The sequence below is a fragment of the Pseudoliparis swirei genome, chromosome 12, assembly GCF_029220125.1.
Source record: "Pseudoliparis swirei isolate HS2019 ecotype Mariana Trench chromosome 12, NWPU_hadal_v1, whole genome shotgun sequence".
Classification (NCBI taxonomy): domain Eukaryota; kingdom Metazoa; phylum Chordata; class Actinopteri; order Perciformes; family Liparidae; genus Pseudoliparis; species Pseudoliparis swirei.
Window position 1 is genome coordinate 15,169,978 of NC_079399.1, and position 25,258 is coordinate 15,195,235.

At 40.4% G+C, this 25,258-nt stretch overlaps 1 protein-coding gene across 5 annotated transcripts in view; it reads right to left on the minus strand.

Annotated features, from left to right (window-relative positions):
• Positions 1-25,258, minus strand: part of lama2 (laminin, alpha 2) — a 170,330-nt gene that overhangs the window by 28,642 nt on the left and 116,430 nt on the right. For 3 of the 5 annotated variants that reach the window (XM_056427388.1, XM_056427386.1, XM_056427385.1), the window contains 17 exons: positions 23,490-23,614; positions 23,175-23,261; positions 22,787-22,980; positions 19,155-19,297; positions 18,331-18,429; positions 16,893-17,004; positions 12,515-12,677; positions 9,455-9,533; positions 9,246-9,377; positions 8,051-8,167; positions 7,641-7,804; positions 6,675-6,813; positions 5,575-5,677; positions 4,410-4,526; positions 2,797-2,979; positions 1,464-1,618; positions 919-1,062 (listed from right to left, as the gene is read on the minus strand). In XM_056427388.1, the coding sequence (XP_056283363.1) occupies positions 919-1,062; positions 1,464-1,618; positions 2,797-2,979; positions 4,410-4,526; positions 5,575-5,677; positions 6,675-6,813; positions 7,641-7,804; positions 8,051-8,167; positions 9,246-9,377; positions 9,455-9,533; positions 12,515-12,677; positions 16,893-17,004; positions 18,331-18,429; positions 19,155-19,297; positions 22,787-22,980; positions 23,175-23,261; positions 23,490-23,614 (2,256 nt within the window). The remainder of the gene's footprint in view (positions 1-918; positions 1,063-1,463; positions 1,619-2,796; positions 2,980-4,409; positions 4,527-5,574; positions 5,678-6,674; positions 6,814-7,640; positions 7,805-8,050; positions 8,168-9,245; positions 9,378-9,454; positions 9,534-12,514; positions 12,678-16,892; positions 17,005-18,330; positions 18,430-19,154; positions 19,298-22,786; positions 22,981-23,174; positions 23,262-23,489; positions 23,615-25,258) is intronic. The other 2 variants (XM_056427389.1, XM_056427387.1) reach the window with 1 other exon arrangement.

Consider the following 25,258-nt stretch of genomic DNA (forward strand, 5'->3'; position numbering starts at 1 on the left):
ACACACACACAAGCACACGCACGCGTACACAGACACACGCGCACACACACGAACCCATCACGTAACATATGCACACTTAGGGATTATCAGTGCTACCTTAAAACCGCTGTGTGCTATGTTTATAAGGGTGTTAGTGAGTGTGTGTCAAGAAGTATTAATTATTCTTATATTGGACAAATCACTCGGGGAGTGTGTGTAGCCTATGTGTGTGGCTGAGAAAGGGGAACGCAATTGTGTGCTTCTCTCTCTGCAAGTGTGTTTGTGCACTTTTGGAGCATTTCGAAGTATGATAAATGTGCCACAATAAACAACCCCCTCAACATTGCTTTAAATATGATTAATGCTTTAATATGTAACATATACATAACAAATTAAAGTGTCAACTAACTGCATTTTCTATTTTGTAAGCAATAATACGAAAGCTTTATATAGACCAAGTTTGATCAGAACTAAACACACAATCTCTCCTCCAAACAGAGGGATTGGTTATTCAAACAGAACTAATGAGCCTTATTATCATTGGATTATCATCCAAATACAACTCTGATTGATAGATTTATGTTTCTTCTGCACATAGATGATAGATCACAGTTAAGCTTTGGTAATGGTGATATCTATATTTGTGAGGACCGACTCCTGGTAGCCCTCTGGTTTTTAAAACATTTATGATATTTTGGCCAGATGCAAAAAGAAAGAAGCTGGTTTGTGATGAAAGAATTAAGTTAAACTCCAGTCATATTGCTGCTCTGGTTATAATTGAGGCTAAGATAAGCCTCCAGAAAATATCTACAGATCAATGAAAATGAGCATACAATTTAAAGCACACTACTGTAATTTTTACAATTAAATATTTCCGTATAGACAATTTTGTATATTTGTGCTAATTTGTGCTTTGTACCCAGTAAATGGCATACTTACATATTTGGCTGATCCCAGGTAGAAGAGCAGGTTATCAGCTGTGGTGGTTTTAACATGAAGGATGATGGTATTGTACCTCCCTTTCCTGATATCAGGGCGGTAACTACGGAGACAGTCACCACCTGATGACACGGACACTTTAATCTGGAAAGAGGAAGAACAAGAAAATAATTAATCAAATATCCACAAAATTGTCTCTGTAATTTCCGTGACGGGGGCGGAGCCTGTTTTTTGTTAAGCTTTTTAAAATTTACGATTTTTTCCCAAGGGCTCTGATGAATTAAAAATAACATTAAAGTATTTAAAGATACAAAAATTTGAAAGATGAAAAGTCTTTCCCCTCTATTCCTGAAGAAGCTGATTTTTTTTAGATTTGAATGGGTTAAATAGCTGAATATATGAAGGACTAAAAGAGGGACAAAAAAGGTACGGAATAAATGGAATAATAATAATAAAAAGTTTATTTGCGAGATGTTCCGCCAGTTGGACTGCTGAAGCATTCCAACTAATGACTGTAAAAGTTGGACAGTGTGTTGATGACTTACTGAGTTAGCTTGTTTTCTAGCTTGGTTGATCAGTTCCTTGATTTGCGAGATGTTCCGCCTTAAATTGTCCTGCAGCTGTTTGATTGGCTGCAGCTTCTCCAAGAGCCTATCAGCTTCATCCTCTAAATCCTTCACTTTAGCTCCTGCAGCGTGGACTGCGGGCGAGAGATAAAAGTAGAGCAGTGATACAGAGCAGTGTAGGAGTCATTATCATAAATACTGTGCAGTGTATTAGAGCTGAGACAGCATGGAATGATGGCAGCTGTGGAAATCACCAATATTACTCAAAGACGGAGAAATATGTCAGACAAGCGAGAAAGATGGAGAAGCCAGCGGGGGCTGGACAATTAGTGTAGCTCAGCATTCAAAGATAACTTTTTTAAAATCTCGTTTCAAATCACATATAGGCTTGAAATAAGATGTACAATTATATATAATAGATAAGATTGAATAAGATAGAAATTAAGAGAGAGGGAAATAAAAAGGGAGAGTTCCATGCTTTGCAGAGTGCAGAGCTGTCATGCTCGAGCAGAGCCGGGTAGGACGGAACGGAGGCGTTATTAGAAGCAACTACTGTGTACTGTGCAGCTATTACAGATGTCCATAAAACTAATGGCTGGTGCACCAATACTGTTGTTGAAATCAGATCATTTTCTCATTGATCTTCCCCAAAACCCGCCATTAAACAACGCATTGATGAGGAAACGCTTTCGTGGTGATAGGAAATGTCCTCGTAAATTATTTCACAAGGAAAGCCGATGCCTCGACATTTGTGCAGGTAGTTAACATTACACTCATCTTTATTTGGTAATCACAGCATAGTATTAGTGCACCACTTATACTAAGGTAATTGAAATATACATACTGATGGCTGTGGGGATTGGAAAAAAAAGAAAGACACAAAAGAGACCAAATGTCAGTTTCCGGGTGATTTCACCGATGTAGGTCTGAGACAATATCCCCGAAAAGTAAAACATTAAAAAGCAGCATTTAAAGATCTTTCTCTCTGCACTGAGTTTCAAATTTCAGGAGTTACTTTGCTTGTGAAACTATAATGTTTAGGAGGGAAAGCATCCAGTTAAGTGAGTAATGGATGAACAGGAAATAAACAAATATGTTCATACAAAAGAGGCTAGTTAAAACATATTTTTCAGAGCGCGGTTATAGTTCTTAGTAACTTTATCCATTTTACTTGACGATAGAAACTAAAGTCTTTATCGATGCTGAACTCGCCCACAACATGTTAACTGGAATATTCAAAACACAAGATTGTCCAGATGCTTTTACTTGTTATCATGTTATTATGGAACGAGCCAATAGTGAAGAACTTTACTGTTTTTCTCTGGGTCCTGGATCATCTGATTGGCTGCATTGACCGTGTCCTCCAGCTCAGTGTGGTTCCTCTGTAGGCCGTAGAGTTGCAGGTTCAAATCCCCAAGGCGCTCCAGGACGTCTATGGCCGTGGCGTTAGCATCTGCCGCTACGGCCTTCGTGGCTGCGAGCTGAGCTGCTGTGTCTGTCCAGAATGTAACAGAAACACACTTTACAGGTGACACGCATCAGTGGCATAGCTTCACTGAGCTCGGCCACTTTACATGATGTCCAGTCAAAATATGAATATGATGGAAGCAATTTATTTTATTCTACTTATGGGGGATTTTTTCAGTGTGACCTGAGTTGATTATATCGTTTCATTTCATATTAAGACGAGAACTTATGGATACTGTTTTCTGTTGTTTTGTCTGGTTTACAATGGGAGGGGAAGACGACCAACAGAAGATATTTGGAGGGATGAAGTGGCTCAAACGAAGCAATTCAATCACTATAATTATGAACCATTTTGAACTGGCGTTGCACACATTCACACACACACACACACACACACACACACACACACACACACACACACACACACACACACACACACACACACACACACACACACACACACACACACACACACACACAGGCACAGACGTTTTGTCACAGGTCCACACTACATGATTAGTTAAATGTAACATTTATCTAATCTCAAAAATGTGCCTTAATGTGGAAATAGAAGAGCTACTCACAATGGAAATGTTTAAAATACATGTTTGTTGTCAGTGAGAGAATCACATATTTAAAAAACAAGTTTTCAAAGTCACAGTTAGTTGACACAGAACATGTATAATTTCCTCTTCATATACAATAGTAAAGTCCATTATTTGTTTGTATATTAACTGTCAAAATAGTATATTATTCAGATCACTTTGGTTTTTAGTTTATGATATTAGGATGTCCGGGTGGGATATATTTTGTTATATATTATTTACTCTACGCACATGAGACAATTTTGTAATGTCCTATCATTTGTTTCACACCGTAGCTCAGACTATCCTCTGACTCCTAAAACAACATGTTGTCTTTGTTGGCTTCGAGAGCAACTCTTCATATAGATGTACAGCTATGAATACCAAACTTCTTCTGTGTGTTAGAGGATCATGGTGTTTATGATTGTAACACCCATCCCGTCAGCTGATAATCATTATTGACATTTGTTACAAGGTCTGGTGGACTCTGTGAAAATTTGACTGATGACCATTTAGTTTCTGCAATCTGACCGTGACGTGTAATGGTATTGTGTTCACTCACTCACATGGATTTGAATTGGAATTAAATAAGCTGTGTTAACCTCTGGGTCATCCCATTTTACACACTGTAGCAGCTGGATGTACCGCTTTTCTGCATGTTGATCTCAAAGCAGCCGTGTGCATCACTGTGGCTCAACAACCTCACTATCACTGCAGCGTATTTCTCTGAATACAGACATGTGTCAAGTTGAGTTTACCAGAGCAACTGACCTCTGTCGGCACAGCAATATTGATCCATTCTCTCTGTATCTCACTCCTACGCACACACACACACACACACACACACACACACTGTGTGTTTGTGCAGTCATACCATTGGGGATCGCGTTGAGCGTTGCCATGGTTCCGTTGACAGCTTTCAGCAGGTCTTTGGTTTTGTCTCTCGCTGCTTTAACTCTGCCCTTCAGCCCCGCTACATCATCTGCATTCTCTACACACGCAGGCACACACACACACACACACACACACACACACACACACACAAAGATGATGAGGGTTTGATTTGAAGCCACGGCTGCCTACTAATAAAAACACATCGCTCAGTTCTCTAATGGGAAGAGTAACCAACAGTAAATCACGGAGGAACATGAAGAGTGACATTAATAGCAGTTCAACTGTTTAAGACTTGTGTACACGATGAATAAGAGAGAACTGTAATCTATGTAGTCTACGCAGGGGACGATGTTCGACAAGGTGTCCATTATCAGGAATGAATGTGGGGAGTCTGCTGCTCGTCGGAGGGTAGCCCCCGAGGAGTTCATTCACTCCTGATTATGGACACCTCTAAAGGGAATATCCTGCTTACGCCACGGTCACCTGCAAATGAAAATACAATTAAGACCAATTTGCCTTTTCCAACCCAAAAAATAGATGTATAAGCCATAACTCAGTTTCCCTGATAACTACTAAGGGTTTGCTAATAGCTGGAACACGCACGACCATCCCATAAGGTTCTTGTGCAATGGAAAGCGATGGAGCAGCTGAGATGTGCGATGTGAGACTAGAAGACTCAAATGTCACGATCACGTCAAACCAAATAATACAGTCTGTATTTCATTTCTAATTAAGTTATGGCATGTGCATTTTAGTAGAAAAGAGACGCAATGAGAACACAATATGCAGTTAATTTTGATATCCTTTTTTATTGCAAGTGTTTTTCAGTTCAGTGGGTTCACGGCTGAGTGACGACGTGCAATGCAAATACCTCTTGAAGTAGTTTTGATGCAATTAGTCTGCTGAGTTATCAATATGTCCTACACGTATACGACTATCCAGGGATATCTAATGTTGAGGTGTCCGCAGCATTAAAGTAGAACAGTTAAGTAGTTTCAAACTGTAGTAACTGTTTTATCAGGTATTATTAATGGACTTTCTTGAGAATCAGAATAAATATTCACCCAGACCGTGGTATGAAGCATGATATATATATAAATATATATATATATTGTACACACACCAAATCCCTCACACACACTCACCTTTGACATCATTTTGAAGTTGTTTAGCTTGGTTTAGCAGTTTGTGGCTCTTCTGATGGGCCACTTGAGCTGCTTCCTTGACTGGGACCTCTGGATCTAAAGCCTACACACAAAGAAAGAGAGAGAACAAGTGTCCTGAATAAGTTAGATCGTACACGTGATTTAAAGCCCGTTTTTGCACACAACATGGGGCAGTAATTTGCATCCTACCTTTCTATAAGATCAAAGCATCGCTACTTTGCGTTGCTAAAAGATATTCTAAGAAAGGCATTCAGGAGACTTACATGATCCTCAACCCCTTCTTTCTTTCTATCTTTCTTTCTCTCTTTGCTTTGCCTCCTTTTATTATTTTTAGCCCTTTCACCTTCGGCCATTTACAGAAGGGAGTAAAACTAAAAATAAAGACAGAGGGGAAAAATGCTAATTATGAGGGTTGAGTTGAAAAAGAAAAAGGTAACGTGTTGGCACGCAGAACAAAGGAAAATAATAATAAATGAGTAATACAATTATGATAGAATAAAGGGGGGGGAAAGAAAATCTTTAACGAGGAACCAAGACAGAAGCAAAAAAAATAACAAAACAAGTATTTGAAACAAGAACAAGGCAAAAAGAAGGGATGCAAAAAACTTTTTTCTTTTCAAAATTACAAAATAAAAGAAGGAAAAGGAAAGAAGAAAAAAAGAGACATTTCAGGTGTGTGTGTGGTCATGATAATGAATGAGGGCAAGCGGGGGAAAAAGGAGGAAGAGAGACTGAGAAGTGCTTTGATCGCTCAACCATGACTAATGGAGAGCCCAAGCTTACATTACTGTTACTTCATGCAAGACACACACACACACCATCCTCTTATGCCGAGAGTACACTTTCATAGGCTTGATATCGAGAATGCATGCATTGGTATTTCCAGTAAGTATGAAGTACATGAATGTGAGGTAGATTACATATAGTACAAATATTCAAATACTGTTCAGCTTTTGATTGTACAGAGTATTGGAAAACAATGGGAATATCATGAAACCCTGAAGAAATCAGCTTTCTGAATAGAAGTCAGACATTGTGTGAAGGTGTGCGCATGCGTTTCAGAGTGTGTTGCCACCTACCAGTGCAAGTGCCTCGCTTGCCCTCTGCTTGGCTGCCTTCGCCTCCTTCTCCGCTGCATCGACGTTGGCTTTAATGTTACTATAGGCCTTGAAGGCAGCTGTTGCGTTGAAGGAGAGATTTTTAGCTTCAGCCAAAATACTGTAAAGAGAGAGAGGAAAAATAGAGAGAAACGGCTGTGAATTCTTTCTTTACATTTTGATATGTTGTCAATGGATTTTAAGTGATGAAAACCTACATGAAAGTAACTACTGAGACACACCATTTACCAGCATTAATGTATCATGTATTGTTATTGAAATCAGAAATTGTCAAATTGATTTGTACTTCTTAAAATAACCCTGCAATTATTGTCATCATTTCATTATTATATTTAAAATGTTTATTTGTACCCATTCATGTTGCTGAAGCTCATGAAGATCAACGGTCCAAAGCACCAAAGCTAATCAATTAGGTACATTGACATGAAAGAGAAAGAAACTAACCTATGACTGCGTATAAGGGCCATTGTGGTATAAAAAAACATGAAGTATCCTGCGGAGGGGGGGTAACATTCAGAAGAATTTCGAGATATGAGAAGTTATGAGGAAAATCTGTTAAGGCTGTTGCCTCACAGCAAGAGGGGCCTGGGTTCAGCCTACGGATGGCCCGCTCTCTTGTGTGGAGTTTGCATATTCTCTTTGTGTCAGTGAGTTTCCTCCAGGTTCTCCGTCTTCCTTCCACCGTTCTGAGATGCACACCGTGGGTTCAGTGTGAATGTGAGCGTGAATTATTGCCTGTCCAGAGTGTGGAGAGGCAACCCTGAGTTACAGCTGATGGATGGCTCTATGACTATCAAATGATTAGAGAGTATTTGTCTGTACATCTTTAACCTACAAGATTAATCGTCTAAAAGCTTTAGCCCTGTCTCGGCCCCATATGCTTTACCCCGATGTGAAGATAATATGAAATAATGTTTATGTATTTACCCATCCAAAATGGCAGCAGATTCGTTCAGCTGCTTGGCGTGTTCCTCTGCGTCGTGGACGTGATTGGCCAGACTGCCGTCCCCTAAACCACCGGTGAGGTGACTGACTTTATCATCCAGCTGGTCGTGTAGCGGACCGAGCTCTCCGGCCATCTCCTCCAGGTCCTACGGACAGAAAACAGAGGCCTGGTTGACGGACACATTCAAATCCCTTTCCGTGCAGCTACTGCTGCTAAATTGCCATGTCCAGGGTAATATCCTTGAAATGATTTGCGGTAGTAATAATTACATGGATGCCATTACAAATAATAGAGGGAAGAAATGAGAGATATTCTCTTTACTCCTATGTAAAGGTAACTGATTTACAGAGTTAAAGGGCTATGCAGGTTTCCTATTGGTCGACATTAGTACCTCTATTTCCTTGTTGATGTTGTCAGAAAGCTGGTTTGCTTCATCCAGAAGATGTTCTCCTTCTCCAAGGACCTCCTGGGCTTCCTGTCTCACCCCGCTCACTGCAGAGCGCTTTCTCTGCAAAAAAAACAACCAAGGTCAATAGCTGCAAAAGATAATAATAATGTGTCAACGTATGAACATGCAATGGTAAAAAAAAATCACATTACAATGTCCTAAAGCTCCAAGTAATGCCATCAAATGGTTTGTTTGTCCCACCAACAATCAAACACCTGAAGATCTTCAATTTATCACGACAGAAGAAAGGCAGAAAATCAATTTCCAGTTATTGGCTTTAATAAAAGCAGTTAGAGGAAGTGAGGGACACAGAATTGATGACTTGATTAAATAAAGGAATGGACTCCCGAGTATAGAGTGTATATAGCACTTTCTTCAGTGCATAAAGCTTTTCTTAATAGAGAAAAAACGTTGCAGGGTCAGGGAGACACAAAGAGAGATAGCAAGAAGGAGAAGGAGAGAGAGTGCAGTGTGCGTGTGTGTGTGTGTGTGTGCTTCCTCTAGGACATGTATGATAACCTTCCCAATAAATGCTTGTTGTTTTGCTGTGTTTGGGATCTGTGCTGCCTGGAGCTTTCCTTGCTGATGAATCGCTTAAAGAATACGCTGAAAAGCTTAAAAGGAAAAAATGAATAAGTTGAGAGTTGAATAGATTTTTAAATAGTTGGATGGTTTTTATGATTCTTAAAGGGAGTTTTTCCAAATTGTTGTGACTCATTTAAAAAACAAATGTGATTTAAGTCAGTCAGCTCACATGGATTATATTGATATAACAATGAAAATAGAGTCTTTTGTCCAAAACCTGATAATTTATCTTTTTGCTTCACTCAAAATCTAGTGACAATTGTTGTTTCTCTCTTAACAAAAAAATCAGTTTAAGATTACTCTGTCACTCAAAGTAATCCAATGTGTGTTAATGTTTGTGTCATTCTTTCGCACAAAAACACTTTTATCTGTTTATCCTTTGCTTGCCACAGTAAAAATCGAACATGACAGAATGTAATTATGAAATCCTTTGAATAGTGGTGAATTAGACTGCACGTGCTTGACAAACGAGTGGTAATGAGCATGGGCGTGATACAGCATTCATAAAGAGTTTGCTTATTTAAAGCGAGTGTGTGGCTCTGTGTCTGTGTACCTCCAGGGCTGTGAGGTTAGCTTGGTTTTGTTCAGCCAGTGAGCCGGCCTGCCTCGTCTTTCCCTGGGCGGAGTGCAGCAGGTCCTGGGCGTCCTGCAGCTTCCCCTCATGGTCGGACAGCTTCTCTTTGATCTGGGGAAGCAGAAGGTTAATGCCACTCATTTCGGGAAATCAAAGACAAAAGAGTAAAGGTGAGAAGTTATAATTACCTCTGCTTTTAGGTCTTCTGTGGCCTGATGGGGGTCGCCAAATAATCTCTTCACTTTCTGATACAACTCCTCTGCGAGGCTGGAAGAAGAAACAAGGGAGCGATTAGAATATTGACATTTATACTTTGGTCACTTAATTCAGTGTTGTTCACAGCTTACACAAGTTGATGGGTGGAATACGTGAATGCAACAAAGCAGAGAGGAGAGTTGTGCCTCTGCTTGTGTGAAGAAAATAACCACTCCATATGACCGAATGTTGAAATGCTGGACTGAAATTACACTTTTTCTTCTATTGATCCCTCAGGCTAAAATTGGATTAAATTGCGGCAGTGTAAATAATTGCAAATATCGTCAATACTAATGTGTTTGTGGACGGTTGAAGCAACACGTGCTAATGCTCACCGCAGCATGGCATGTCAATGAAAGAGCAGTGAAAGAGAACTAAAACCTAACCCCTGCCAACATGGACCTTTTCAGCGTGTATGTGTGTGTGTGATGAAGACATCTCAAGACATAACTTTGCATTATATCCGCTCAGTTTAAAGCAACAGAAACCCAGAGCTGTCTATTCAACTATTCAGAGAGTACAGACTGAGAGAGTATGCTGTTTTCACCTGAAATATAGTGAATGACTAATTCCAATGTAAAGACAAAAGACATAGTGGAGTTATGTCTACCCAGCATGCTTGTGAGTCCCAGTGTGTGAGCCCCACCGGCGAGCTTATCGCTGCAGCTCTGCAATGAGCTCATGCTGCGGTTACAGCAGCATGACTCCCCCCTCAGGTAAACACTGTTCCTCACTTCATTTTGCCCTCATCTTACGACAGGTTGTGTTGGCAACTTCAAAGAGGAGTTTACTTAGAGTGAGCTTGTTCATTTAGAGATTAGAGTTGTATTGTAATAAATAGTTCACATATTAAAATGGGTATCTCTTTGGCAGAGAGAGAGAAACTCGCCCAATGTTAGACAGTAAATATGTTGTTTAACTACCAACACGTAGGCCTTTGACGTGGTCGTATAGCACGTCATATCTAGTTCTTTGCTAGCATAAACCAGCCCCTTGAGTCCACTGCTGTATATAAACATTGCAGTGAAAACAATCTTCCACGTGAATGAGTGAATTTGAATGTGGAAGTTGTCTAAACTTTCCCGCAGGCTACACTTAAATCGACCCACCCATCATGATTTCTAATGCAGCCTTTTGTACATTGCAATTTTTCTCCTAATACTTTGCTTTGACAAGAAATTCCTTCTCACTTTGGAAGTATTTATAACAATTAAATAAGCCTATGTTTGCCAGAGTCGCTTAATGAGCCTTATTGTTCACCTTCAGCATTAATTAAGTTGACACCACTCAGAGGACAGTTTAGGAGATACATGCAAAGTAATGACTGGATTGGATGAAACATTAATGAACCCTATGGGGACAAGTGCAAGGAAAACGGAATATATTTACATAAGTATAAAACAAATGGGAGGAGTGTATGATCTAACTGACTAGTACAACATTTCAATATTGGACAATACAGTATATTTCCAATATACTTGTGAGGCTGCTGCTCAGGGTTCAGTCCAACAATCAACTGCAGACTGAAGGACAAGCGGCGATTACCATTCGTCTCTCTCATTCTTATTCTTATATTCTCTCCCGCTATAACTCTCTGCCCGTCTGTCAGTTGTTCTCCTCTCCCTCTGTGACTTTCCTTCTCACTGCACACTCTTTGTATTCCTCTCTCCGTTTCTACCCCGACGGCGATACAGTACATTTAATTAACTCATCGACCTCATCAACATTTACTGCTGAAAGAGACAGACAGAAAGAGGGGAAGAAAGGAGGGATGAAGAGAGTAGATTAACAATCCCATCAAGTGCCTTGAGAGAGAGAAATTAAGAGCAAAAACAGTGAGAAACACTTTGTTAAAACATCAGCAGAAAGTTGTGGCTCCGGGATGTGCAGAGAATCCAATATCTGCTCAATGGAAGACGTGTGATCCTGTCGTCTTCTGTGTCAACACATATAAGTGAATAAAGACTTCAAAGAATGAACAGAACTGAAAGGCCCTTCACAGATAACCATTTTGCAAACATTGCTGCGTGTTGCGGCATCCAAGTTGTGTTGCCTAATTATCAGAATATAAATACGTTAACAGATGCTATTGGTTGCATGGAGCACGAGAGAAATACATCCAAATATCTAAAAATAGGAAGCTGATTTAGAAAAAGGTCACATTACAACTGGAGAGACTGAAATAAACTGACATGTTTTCAGAGTTAGGACTGGTGTGTTTTGTCCAGTATGTTTACTGCATATTTATTTTTTAAATTTTATTTACACGCTTTAACATTTAAAAACTGCTTTGTATATTGTATGACTATAACCATTGTTATTACCGTGTATGAGCCATGTCTGTTTGTGTTTTTATTCCTTGTTTGTTCTCAAAAGAAAAAAATCATATTTATTTCTGCATGCTAAAAATAGAATTTAGATTTCTGTATGCAGGTGACATTTTTGCATATTCCACTTCTGTCTTCTGCTCTTTCTGTATATTTCTGTGTGAAAGTTCAGTGACAGTAACAGTCCGGGGGGGAAACACCCTGCAGAACGAAAAGTGAAAAGTTGGAAAAGAGGGACTGTGCCCCAGCAGGAACGAAGGCACACAAGGGGAATAATTAGCAAGCAGGTGGGTGAAAAAATAACAAAACAGAAACAACTCAACACGTGAAATAATAGTTTGGTTCAATGCAAACAACGATGCTCAAATCAACCAACAACACTTGAACAAAAGAAACACTAAGACAAATAACTAATTGACTGCAAAGAAAGTGCTCAATAGCACAGATGCTCAGGTATTTCCTGTCTCGACCATGAGTATATTTGGCATATTTTGAATCTCGTCGTTAGGAAATGTACATTTATCTGCTCAGAAATGAGTGTGTGCACTCTGTGACAAACACTGTTTCTGCAAAGTTTTCACTTTCTTGTGTGTGGGAGAAAGATAAATGATCTATGATCTAAGTGTGTGTGTGTGTGTGTGTGTGTGTGTGTGTGTGTGTACATACTCCATCTCCTCCTCGGCGATGCTCTTCTTTCCTCCCAGCTGTCGTTTTCTCATCTCGGCTAGCATGGCCTGGATCTCCTCCTTCATCTGCTTCAGGCTTTTTTCTGGAGTTCCATCTCTCCTTGAGAGTGTCTGGTTCAAGTCGGCAGCCTTGGACTGGAGGTCTGGACGCACAGTCACACATGAAGACGGCTGTAAGCAGAGGCGTTACCATGGTATAGACATGGGGGGGGGGGGATTGTCTATCATTATTTCCCACTTATTTATATTTACCCAAATAGTTTTGAGGAGTATGTTGACCAGTTGAACTCACATTTAAAGGAAAAAGTCTGTGATTTCTCTCTGATGGGGGCTGCCCCTCCACTTTATTTTCTTTTGGTCAGTTTTTTACTGTTTTATGACTTTAAACACACCAACAAATTAGTGTTATACCTTTTCCATTGTCGCATTACTTTTCAAGAGGAACCATCATGACCTTGATGATTTAATATGCTGCTTGTATAATTAGTTGTATCTCCCTTATTGTTATCATTCTATATTCTGTATTGGAATTGTAAAAAGAACAATGTCCAATGTAGGCCCTTTAATGTTGTCCACTTACCTAACAGCCCACATTTAGTGGCCTCAAGCTTAGTCTAATGCCACTGTTCCATCATATACATTGGTCTTAATTATTGCATATGTTAATGAGTTTGCCAACCTAATTGTAAATATGGAGTGGATTATTATTAAGGAGAATTACGCTTCTTGTGTATTTAGCCCACAGTCTGTAAATACGTTATTTAACCACATTTTCTGTGGGTTTAACTAAAATCATATATATATATATATATATATGATATACTGTACTATATATATATATATATATATATATATCCATCAGAGCTGTCTGCTCTGATGGAAAAAGCTTTATGGCTCAAACGGTGAGAAAAAGAAATCCCACGTTTTGATCATAACTCATTTAAACACAGACACACGCTAAGTCATGAAAACACACACACACACACACTGTTTTAACACCATTCAAAGACAGATATGTTGGCAGACTTCATGTTTTCCCTGCTTTTATCTAATTAAAAAGCAGTGAAATCTCAAATCAATGATGAAACTGCACAAAAACACTGCTCATTTTAATAAAGTGTTGGAACTTAATGAGGAGGAGTGTGTGTGTGTGTGTTCAAGAACAGAGGGTAAAGAGTTGTGTTGTGCATAACTGTGTGTATGCATCAGGATGTTTGCTTGTGTGTGTCTGAAGTGATGGTGTGTTCCTCTCATTTTAAACCTAAACATGATATGGTTAAGGCAAGTTGAAACTTTGAAGTGTGTAAGTGCCTGTGTGTGTGTGTGTGTGTGTGTGTGTGTGTGTGTGTGTGTGTGTGTGCGTGTGCCAGTGTGTACATCTGTGGTTGTGGCAATGCAGCATTACCTATCATTTGAAATGTAAACATGATTAGAGCCAAGACCAAAGTAAAGCCATCATGCTAATGAACAGCTGTACTGCATGTGTGGCAGGCTGCATTTGTATGTGTATGTGTCTGTACTGTATGAATGTCTGTGAGTCTGAGAGTGTTTGTGTGTGTGTTTGTGTAACAGCTATATAATTACATAGTCGGATTTAAAAGCCAATTAACCACTTAAAAAATGGATGGAATCAGATTATGGTATCTGGTAAACACGGGCACACACACAGATAAGAAAGTACAGTATTTTCTTGCCTCATTGTGTGTGTGTGTGTGTGTGTGCACAGTTGTATACATGTGTGCACATCTTTATTGATGTTTGTATATGTGGTGAGTTTGTGTGTGTGTTTGTGATAGCCAATAATTAAGTCTCTAATTGCTACTCTCAATCATCTATTGAGCAACAACACACTCTTTTCCTCTCTCTCCCCCCTCAGAAACACACACACACACACACACACACACACACAAGCACACGCACACACACACACAGTGATTAGGCAGAAGGCCAGAGAGCTAGGAGCAACAACAAGGAGAAGACAGTTTCATCAGTCAGAATGTGTTGGCTGTAACTTTGTTTTGTTCCCAGAAGCCATACAAAATTCATAATGGTTAACAAAATAATTAATTATTTGAACTACAGAGTTTTACATAAAGCAGATTTGTTTGTTTTTTAACATTAGAGAGAGTTACTTAAAAGTAGATTTATACCTGCTAAAAGTAGGACGATTAGAGCGGTTCAGGGTTAAGTGAATTTAACAACATTCAAAAGTTATTTCAGTCTTGACAGTCTGAAAGGAGCACGCATTGAAAGGTAAAGTCAATATAGAGGACACACTCACGGTTCGGATCGGGTCACAGATCGGATCAGCACAAAAGATCAAAAGGAGCAAATATAACTTTTAGAGATCCCATATCACGTTGTGATAGTCATTTATAGTGTTTTTCTTTCTTCATAGAAATACACAATTCAAATGACAATGGAAATGAAACATTGTATTTTTATGGATTAAAACAAATTGTGTCATTAGTAGTCTTGATGATGTATTATAATCTACTTAGAGAGAGCGTAAACAGCTCATAATGTATCTCTCGCATCCACTTATGTTGTTGTTCAAACATCTCCTTTAAACATCTGGATCTATTCACGTTTCTCACAAACACTACATTTGTATGAATTTACATGTAAACAACATGATAACGTTACAATTTACCTTCGCCAAATTCTCATTTCTACTGAACGCGTCATAAGGTATGTCGGCCAGTATGTGACGCCGTCATCGTCCAGCCAATTTAAACACGGATTGGTTGTTTGCGATGTAACATTATCAGAGACAATTCCATTCACGACACAACCCCTATTATTACTTATTTGATGAATACATGTTATCTTCAGACTAATGTGGAAGGCAGAGAAGCAGAACTAGCTGGGGTTGTGCAAAAGAAAGGCCGGTCAGAGTGACCTACAAGGTGGCACTCCTGGCTGAACATGGTGGAAGGACGACTTGAACAGAAGGTTTGCACAAGTCGTGTCCACGGACAGGATATTAGTTCCCACATGGAAAGACACTGATGGCCTGGAGTCACAGCAGAAAGCCCTGAGACCCCCTTTAGACTTCAGAGATACTGCTTCCAGTGGAGCGTACGCAAGGGCTGAGACTTCAATGTCACAGGAGAAAAAACACATCACAAGCTGGTCACACAGCCAGAGATGCAGGGGCTGAGAGCGGAGAGGCTGCAGCTGCACTGACAAAAGCACAAAGGCATACTGAGGCTGAAGTGAACAACGAGCTGCTACTCACACTTGCAGATAGAGAGAGAGAGCGAGAGAGAGAGCAATACAAGAGTTATAAAGCCACCTCTGCCAAAGTGAACCACCTGTACCACTAAGTGCTGCCGGTGAGATCCGATTGTCCACCAGTGGGACCATACTGCAGCATTAAAAGCTGAAGCTGTGGATCGACGTGTTTGTGGTATGTATTTGTGGCAGCGTCAGAAATACACAAGGGCAAAGGGCAAAACTGCCCCTAAGAAATATAATCTTTCACTAGGATGATTATGTTATGATAATTTAACAGCGTTATGTTTTTGTTCTTTGTAGTGTGTGTCCTATCTGTATTGCCTGTACTAGGTAGGTATACAAAAATCTATAAATATAATTTTTAATTATAAAAAAACAAAGAAATAAGTTTCTGTTTGTTTTTTGTTCAAACAAATCTAAGAAAACACTTTGAATCTATAGACTAGTGCCTAATAGTCTTATTGTTGCAATTTGTATGACAATTGCTCATATACTGTCAACCTAAATAAGTTTATTTATTATTTCTTAACAAAGGTTAAATGTTATTTCACAAGTTTCAAAAAATGCCCTCAATTTCTTTTTAAATGCCCCTGGATTTCAGTCAGTGAGGGCAAAAAGTGCCCCCTAAAAAATATGTACATGTCCTTCCCTGATTTGTGGGATGTGGCAAAATCACAAAAGCATAATGACCGTTATGTGTAAATAGAGACAAATGTGCAAACATCATTGTGATGTGGAGCCTCAATAGTGCTTTTTGTGGATTTTGCCCGGTCACAGTGACAATAGTCCTGATAGGAATGACACTTCCTTATCATAGCATCTATGAAGTTACATCCAATTGAACTTTGAAGTCTTTCTGAAGATGCTAAATCTTTGTTTAATTTTCTGCCCGTTAATTAGGCACTTCATGAGCCTATTTTTGCCATCTTTACATATTCTTATCTATATCCCATTCACTTCAAATATAATACCCTAAATGTACCACATACAGTGTAGTATAATGCAAGGTACTCAAATGACAGATGAAACTAGTGAGACAGTACAGATAAATCCATAAATCCCAGTTGACAGGATATGGAGTCAGTTAATGAAGGAGAGGTGGTGTTTGTTTTTGCTACCTTGAGCTCCCAGCAGTGTGTTCCTGATGAACTGCTCCAGGTCCTCAGCTCGTTTATGAATCCTGTCAGCATCATCCTCCACCTGCTCTCCGTCAGCAGATACCTTGGTGGACTATACATACACATGCACACACACACACACACGCACAAATAAAATAATAATAAGTGTTGAATAAGTTAACATATTGACTTCTTTTGAACGAAGGGAGGGAAAAGTCAGAGGAATATATAAAAGAATGCCAGAGGATGATGGCAAAACACACAAACACACACACACAATCAATACTATTCAGCTTGAGCGAGAGAGAGCAGTTCACTCTGTTTCACCCTCTGTTTTTCTTGTCTAAATGTGCACTCCCCCCCCCACACACACACAAAGTGGGAGAATGAGAGACAGACATGAAAACACATCCTAAAATACTCACACACACGTACAGAAAGAAAGAGCAGGTAATTATTGTTGCTATTTGACAAGGCTGTGCCATATCCTTTGTGTGTGTGTGTGTGTCCGTGAGCGAGTGTGTGTGTGATGGGGTGTGGATGATAGCATCGCTGTCAACAAACCTCAAGGCCCCAGTCTCTAAAAGGGTTGAGCTTGACAGCGTAAATGTGAGTGTTATTTTTCTCCACTTGGCACTTGTAGAGCCCCTCAGCTCAGGATTATTATTTTTTTTTTATTCAGGTTAACTTGTTTCAGAGACATAACTGTGACTCTTAAGATTGGGGAAGTACAAAACTAAAAGTTTGTATCGATTCTGCGCAACGAGGTAAAACATTTGTTTGATGCAAAAACATTAAAGTTCTTGAAATACTTTGAAGCACACATGCATTTACTACCAGGCACAGGCCCCGTGGCTAAATGGATCCCTAATAGCCTCTGACTCATTAACATTTTGAAATTCACATTCATGATATAAATTGTCACAATAAAAACCTTGTGGTGTTCCTCTTTTGTTTGTATCGTGAACATGTAAGAGGGCCAACTACAGCACACACTCCATGGCTGGTTCATCCAGCTATTCCAATGTCTCAGTATTCGTGGTGAACTACGGTTTCAGTATTCAAATGTGTCACAAAGCCCTCTGACAGTCCTACTCGTACTTCATCAACATGGTTGAAAAGAAAAGCGGTTGAATGAATTTCTGCGCTGCTTTTCTGTCGATGCAGCAGGCGACTGGTGAGACAGTTTTTTTGTATCGTCTCTATTCCGATGCCCAGCTTGTTGTGGAAGGAACAAGACGTGTGTCTCTACTGTCCTATGAACATCCCTGCTGCCCTTGACGATGATCTGACTCCCCACCGCAGTCTTTATTTGACGCATCTTGTTATTTTAGAGACAGCAAAAGAGGGCGCGAGACAGACAAAGAGAGAAAGGAAGACAGGCAGGGACATGGACTTAAGTGAAGTCGAGCCAAAAGAAAAACATAAGTGTCTGTACCCTGCTGTGGAGCTGGTCCATCTCCACGACCAGAGATCCAAGGTTGGAGTCGGCCAGTTGCAGTAATCTCTCCGGAGCTTTCTGAGGTGACAGCATGTGCTGCAGGAGAGAAACAGAGGGATGAAGGAATTACACAGAGTGTCTGACACATTTTGGCCCACGGCTTTTAAACTGCCGGGCTCTGTGCTGGAGAGCCAACACCAAGAGGACGAGCATAGGAGGGCAGGGGGCAAGTAAACTGTCATGGAAAACATAGCTAACATATAAAATGCAATGTATTTCAGCTTCATAGTAACATAGTTCAATAGTGGAAACAAATTGAAATGATAATGCAACCACAGCTCAAAACTCCTTATCACAATTCATTGGAAACGTGGTGCTAATTTGAGGTAAAGTTATAGTTTAACAGTGGGGTGCAGATGCTCAATAGCCCCGAATTATGGTTTGTGAAGGAGGGGAACATTCCAAACATTTTGATAACACTTGAAAAGAAGCACACTATAATGAATATGTTAAGAACAATGTTCCTCTGAGTAATGAGCTTGTGAATTTAACTCTGTTAATATCGGTCACAGGTTATAACTCAGCAGCTCCTCGACTCTCTGACATAGAGGAATCAGTTTGAAAGACACTTGGATGGGTAAACCTGGCACTGTTATCACTGTGAACTGTTTACTGTCAGCCGACAACAGTGACTTAAGGGATCGGGGTTAAGCCACATCCCAATAACAAAAAACAAAAACAAAAAAAAGAGTTCCTCTTTTGGACAACAATTAAAACTGGTTTGAAAATGTCGTTTCCAGCCAGGTGGAGACATGTTTTACCTTGAGTTCCTCGGTCATGTTCTCGAAGCGGTACAACACTTTATACGGCGGCGGAAGGGGTGTGGTCAGGGTGACATCAGTGATTATGCGATAGAGGCGGTCCATATCGCTGATCAACAGACCCGAGCACTCATCATCGCACGCTAGAGAAACAAATATAAACACACAATCAGAGTGCAATGAGGACAAGTCAATCTGTTAGAGGTTAACAGACGTTGTGGTTGGTTCTGTGTGAGGAGAAAAGAAAGAAAATATGTCATATACAGTATGTGTATTTTTGCAACTGAGTGTGTTTCGCTGCCTTATTTGTGAGTCTGTAAATACTTCAGCATGTTTTTGTGTTGAAGTGGCATCAGAAAGACAGGGCTGCCGGTGCATGAAATTCAGCACTGAGAGGCAAACGCAACTATTATGACACACACTGCAGGCAAAAAACACACAAACACAGCACAGACACACCAGGGGATTCACTCGAATGGGAGCGTTGCTCTTTATAATGCGTGTGTGAATTTCTCTGCTTCTCTGTAGCCCGAGGATGATTTATTGCAGACATTATTATTTCTGACAAGGGAAATCAAAGACGAATAAAATAAAATAAAAATAGTTTTTCCACTGAATCAATTTCTGACTAAACAAAGAACACACAAGTACACCGATGCACTCATGCAGTCACATGCATACACACACACACACACACACAGGTACGGTAAAAGTACAAAACATTGTGTGTGGGAGTACATAGCTGTTTCTCTGCGGTGCTGGTTGGTCTCCACAATGTTTAGTAAAACAGGCCAGATTAGCTTCTTTCTTACTCTACAGTTTTTCATGTTAGATTTTGATGATGAGACACATATTAGTCAAAGGGCAGTAGATCATTTAAAAAGTCATTTTAATGTCGCTAAAAGCCCTCTCGTGGTTTTAGGACCGAGTAACATTTTACGAGAAAACTCATTCTGAAAGTTGTGGTTAGTTTTAGGTAACATAATGTAGAATGATTGACCACCTAAATGGCATTAATGGCAAACCAATCTACTTGGTCAAAATGAAAGTTAATATCTGGAGGATCTCTGTTTCATTTGTTTGGCAGAACCTACGGGTTGAAGTGGTAACTGCAGCGTTGTTTTTGGATCCCACTTCATTGAGAAAATGTCACCACATACACCCAGTCTGAAATACTCCAAATGTGAGGGCTTTCATCAGTGGGTCAGAGGCCCAATTACCAATATGAGACCTCGGCAAAAAATGGTGATTTATCCAACATTTATTCAAATGAAAAGATGAAAATCAAAATGGAAAGCTGAGTTGTTCCTTTACAAGAAGTTACAAAGACGGTCGACTTAATGTTTTACCTCAAGGATGCGAGTTATAAATTGGGAGTTTTGAATGTTTAAAAGTCACGGTAGCTGCCAGAGTGACGGCCACAGAACTCAATAGAATACACGGTCATTAAACTCGTGGGCTGAGAGCTGAAACAGATGAAGCTGAAGTGTTGTTCATGCCACCGTAATGTACATTCTTCTGTCCAATAATGCCCATCATCACATTTTGACTGCACAGTATCTAAAATGTAGAGAATATAATGATTTATTATCACAACCATAGAGGCTAGAAACCCCACACATTCTCATTCCCATCCATCAGGCGAACCACTATTCAGGGTCACTGGAGCCGATCCCAGCGCTCACCCTGGACAGCTCACCGGTCTACCTCAGGGCACATATAAAGACGCTCACATTCATACCTACAGAGTCCAATTAACCTCCATCCAGAGAACCCAGAGTGAACCCACCCTCCTGCCACGGGGAGAAGACGCGGTGACAGTGTTAGCCACTACACCACTGTGCGGACCAGGATGCATTCCTCCATCAAATTATTAAATAGCAACAAATAGGATGATATGATATGATTGTTTTGGGGTATGATGTAGTTTAACTAGATTATTTATTATCTGTGTTGACCACACCTGGTTTTGTTACTCTTGACATTGGGAAGATACATCTTTAACCCTTGTGTTGCCTTCGGGTCATTTGACCAACATCAATACCTCCCCTCCCAGGATTAATTTGACCCCATTCAATGTTTAATGTCGGTGTTCTTTCGGTATCAACAAACAAACATAAAGTGCCTCACACTTAAACTTGGAAAACAATATTAATTCTAATAATTTTCTGGAGGTTTTAATTGCTGGCGTCAAATTGAACCCAAAGGGTAAAATATGTTAGTAAATATAAAGGTAACAGGAGGGTGAAACATTGAATCGGGTCAAAATGACCCAAAGGCGGGGGGAGGGTGTAATATTGATTCGGGTCAAAATGACCCTAAGGCAACACAAGGGTTAAGTTTGTATGGAAACTTCATTTTAATGAGAGCTGACAATGTCGTTGAGTTGAATCATATTTAGACACACCGTAGATGTACAATTGCAGCACACGTCAAAGTCAGATGGCAACACTTTTTGTTGGATTTAAACCTACAGTTGGGCTTAATGTGCTCAAACTATTTAATTAAACTAAATACACACCATCCTGGGTGGATGCATCATGTACAAACGGCGTATTGGTAATTTCATTTTCTTTGTATTAGCAAATGTATTTGACTCGTTGCTCAGGGCACAATACTTACTGTATGTTTCACCCTGAAATAACTCATTGAACTTTGAACTAACAGCTGATGTCATTAGTCGATGTGGGAGACGGCTGCATTTCGCTCATTCACGACTCCCAAAGCGCTCGGTGGCGGACGGGAGAAAGGGCAAAGAAGAAGGCAAAGCGTGGAGCGCAATCACTCTTCAACAAGTGAACGGCAGTGTGATCGCTCCACTTAGTGCAAACCATCAGGACGTGTGATTCTATTCTGGATGTGGAGGCGACCGGTTCGGTGCCAATTTATGAGCGCACACTTTGTGTCCGTACACATAAAGACCTGAGCAAGCAATTTCCTCTCTGACTTGACAGCAGCAATCTCACATTTGGCTCTGCCTTACAACCTTTTCTCCTATATTCTCTGAGCTCAATGCATGCTAATGGCACCGCATTGGCCCCTGCCATCATGGTCATATTACGTTTAAATAAGACAATGCCAAATGACATTGAAATTATTTTCTAAATGACTTGAATCTGACTGCTGCCACGATCCCACCTCCCATAGCAACCAGAGAAAAAAGCTCTACCTGCTCATTTGCACTTCATCGCCAAACTAAAGCAAACAATCCCCACACCACTGGGTGGTTGGCCACGAGAGAGAATGGAATAGAAGGAAATAGAAAGTTGACGTCTGTGTCATGATCTTCATCTAAAGACACTTTAAGTTATGGGCTCCTTTTGTCGTAGCTTCTATTGTTGAATACTAGTGAAAGAGGTCTTTATGATTTCAGCTTCTACTGACTTTTGTTATTGGTAATCATTTTCATGTTTCATAATTCAGACATGACCAGTCGAACCTGCACCAGTTGTTTCATGGTGGTCCGGGAATTCAGTTCGCTGCTCGATGTCACTTAACTTCTACACACTGGTGGTTTAATATACACCAGATATTTCAACCTGCAGATTCCCGAAATGAAGAGGAGGCAAACAAAGAAAGAGAGAGAACCAAAAAGGAGCACCAACAATGGATTAAATAAATGTTAGTCTTACAGATGATCCCAGCGGCTCCACACACATGCCTGTCCATGCACTGGTCACACGGTTTCCCCGTTGCCCCGACCCTGCAACGGCATTGGCCTGTGACGGGGTCACATGGTCCAGGCAGCGCCCCCCAAAAGGAACACTTACACTCCTTGCAGTGGCCACCTGGCATCTGTGGGTTACCATGGTAACCAGTAGCACACCTAGACAGGTGGATCATGTGAAGAAAGGACAGAGTTCAGTACAATTGTAACTTGAATATTAAAGTTCCCATTTGTGACGTGTAAAGACAGGAAGTGAGATCTTTTTGCCATGAACTTTCTCACATGTGTATTCATTTCTAAGATCATCTTGTTTAAAATGATTAGAGTATTATGATTGTCGGCGTGTATCTCACCTCTCACAGTATTTGCCCTCATATCCCTCAGGACAGGATGTACATCGGTAGTCATCGTGTCTCTCCGTTACACAAGTTGGACTGAAACTACACACGGACAGAGTGAAAATACTCCCACTGAACATATGACACGTGTCTCTTAATGCTTTTACAGTCTACGTGTTATAAAACGCTGAGAAAATAACAGAAATGTACAAAAACATATTTCAGAGAATGACAATTATGACACCACGATACATGGATTGATACATAATGCTTTCAATTTGGGGAGTCCCTCCGCCACAAAACGAGGTCAATGAACACAGAAAGGCTCACTTGTTCTCTGGGTTGGTGAGGGGACAGGCGCACGGTTTACAGTCGTCATGGGAACCTCGGACCACACCGTAGAACCCTGGAGCGCAGCGTTCACACCGATCACCCTCGGTGTTGTCTTGACACTTCTACACACACACACAATAAATAAATGTATTAATTATATTTATGAAGACACTTTTCTTCTCACCCTGATGTGTGTAATGTCGCCTCATCCTCCAGCCAGCAGGAGTTCTTCGTGTGTGTGTGTGTGGTGTGGTTTTGAAAGCAACATTTGATTGCGCAGGCTTTTTATAGGCAGCTGCAACACAATAAAAAGAAAAAAAACTCTCTCTGCTTATTCAGAGAGGTTTTCATCTTGAAAAAATAACTAATTTTCAGATTAAATAAACCGCAGTTAAGCTACACTATTAACTGCATGTTACATTTGAATATTGCCACTTGCACAATAAAAAAAACAAGACAGCATATTTGTTTAAGCAAGAAAAGAAGCAAAAGATTGGAGGACGTTTCTGTAACTCTTGAGCTGTGCACAATGTGTCCACCTATCTGAAGTGGATAATGAGCAATTGAAAAGACGACACCCATCATTGCCTTCTTGTTTACTGATACTTTCTGGTGCTGAGGAAGCTTTTCTTTTTGGCAAGTGAGATAATTATCCTGGTAAAACTATTTGATTTACACACGGACTAGATGACCAGCACAAGAAAGAAACGAAGGGGCATATTGATACCCTTACTTCACTTTTTTAGCACATTTAACTACTTTTGCACTTGGCTGTGAGGTGGTGAACTGAGAGAGGATTAGTGACAGAAAGGTCATTGCAGGTCATTTCTTCAAAGTCAGGAGCTGCCTTTTCTCTGAGAGTTATTTCTTAAATAAACAACCATCAGGTGATTTTTTCCCCCCCAGGAAAGACATTGATTGAGATTCCCACATGCGGACAGTCACTGGAAAGTACCCAGTGTTGATCGCAGCTGCTTCTGCAGAGCAGAGCATCTCTACCGGAGCAGCGGGGAAGTCATTACTCTCTTCTTTTCACCACCCACGGTTTGTGAGCTGTTGTAGGGCCTTCGCACACAAACCCACACACGCACATATCGAGTCTGCACTGTTTCTGATAGGAAACGTAGCCGTCCACACGCAGTAATAAATAGCTTTGAGGCCGAGTCCGCTGCTGCATGATGAGGTGCTGTGAGAGCGTGCACAGCAGCGGCCAGCGAGCTGTTAGCTGACGGCTGCGATCTCGCCCGTAAAGAGAGTTCATTAAACTTCGTTCTATAAGAGCGGGCCATCGAAATACTCATTTACTTTGCAGGACTTCACTCACCTGTTGTTATGGGAATGGCCACAAGGGTGCAATGACACACACAACCATAAATATATCCAAAGCATTTCATATCCGGAGATGTTTGTGTTCATTTTCAGCTTATTTTTGGCTTTGCTCATAATGCAATTGTGCTTTGACGGATACCATACCAAAATACAGTGTGTTTGTGTAAGTATACAGTATATTTCCATAATATGTACGACCTGCAAACACAACAAACACACACACACACAAATGCTCACAGATGCAGACACATAACCAACACACGCACATCCACATTCAATGACACAAACACACAATGTACACTTACACAAAAACATTACATACTGTTCACAAACACGCAGCTCTCTCCTATTCGTATCCCCAGGGTTCGGTCTTATGTGTTTGCCCTGTTTGTTGAAAATGGGAATTTCAATCAGTGCAACAGGAAGTCGCCTTCTAA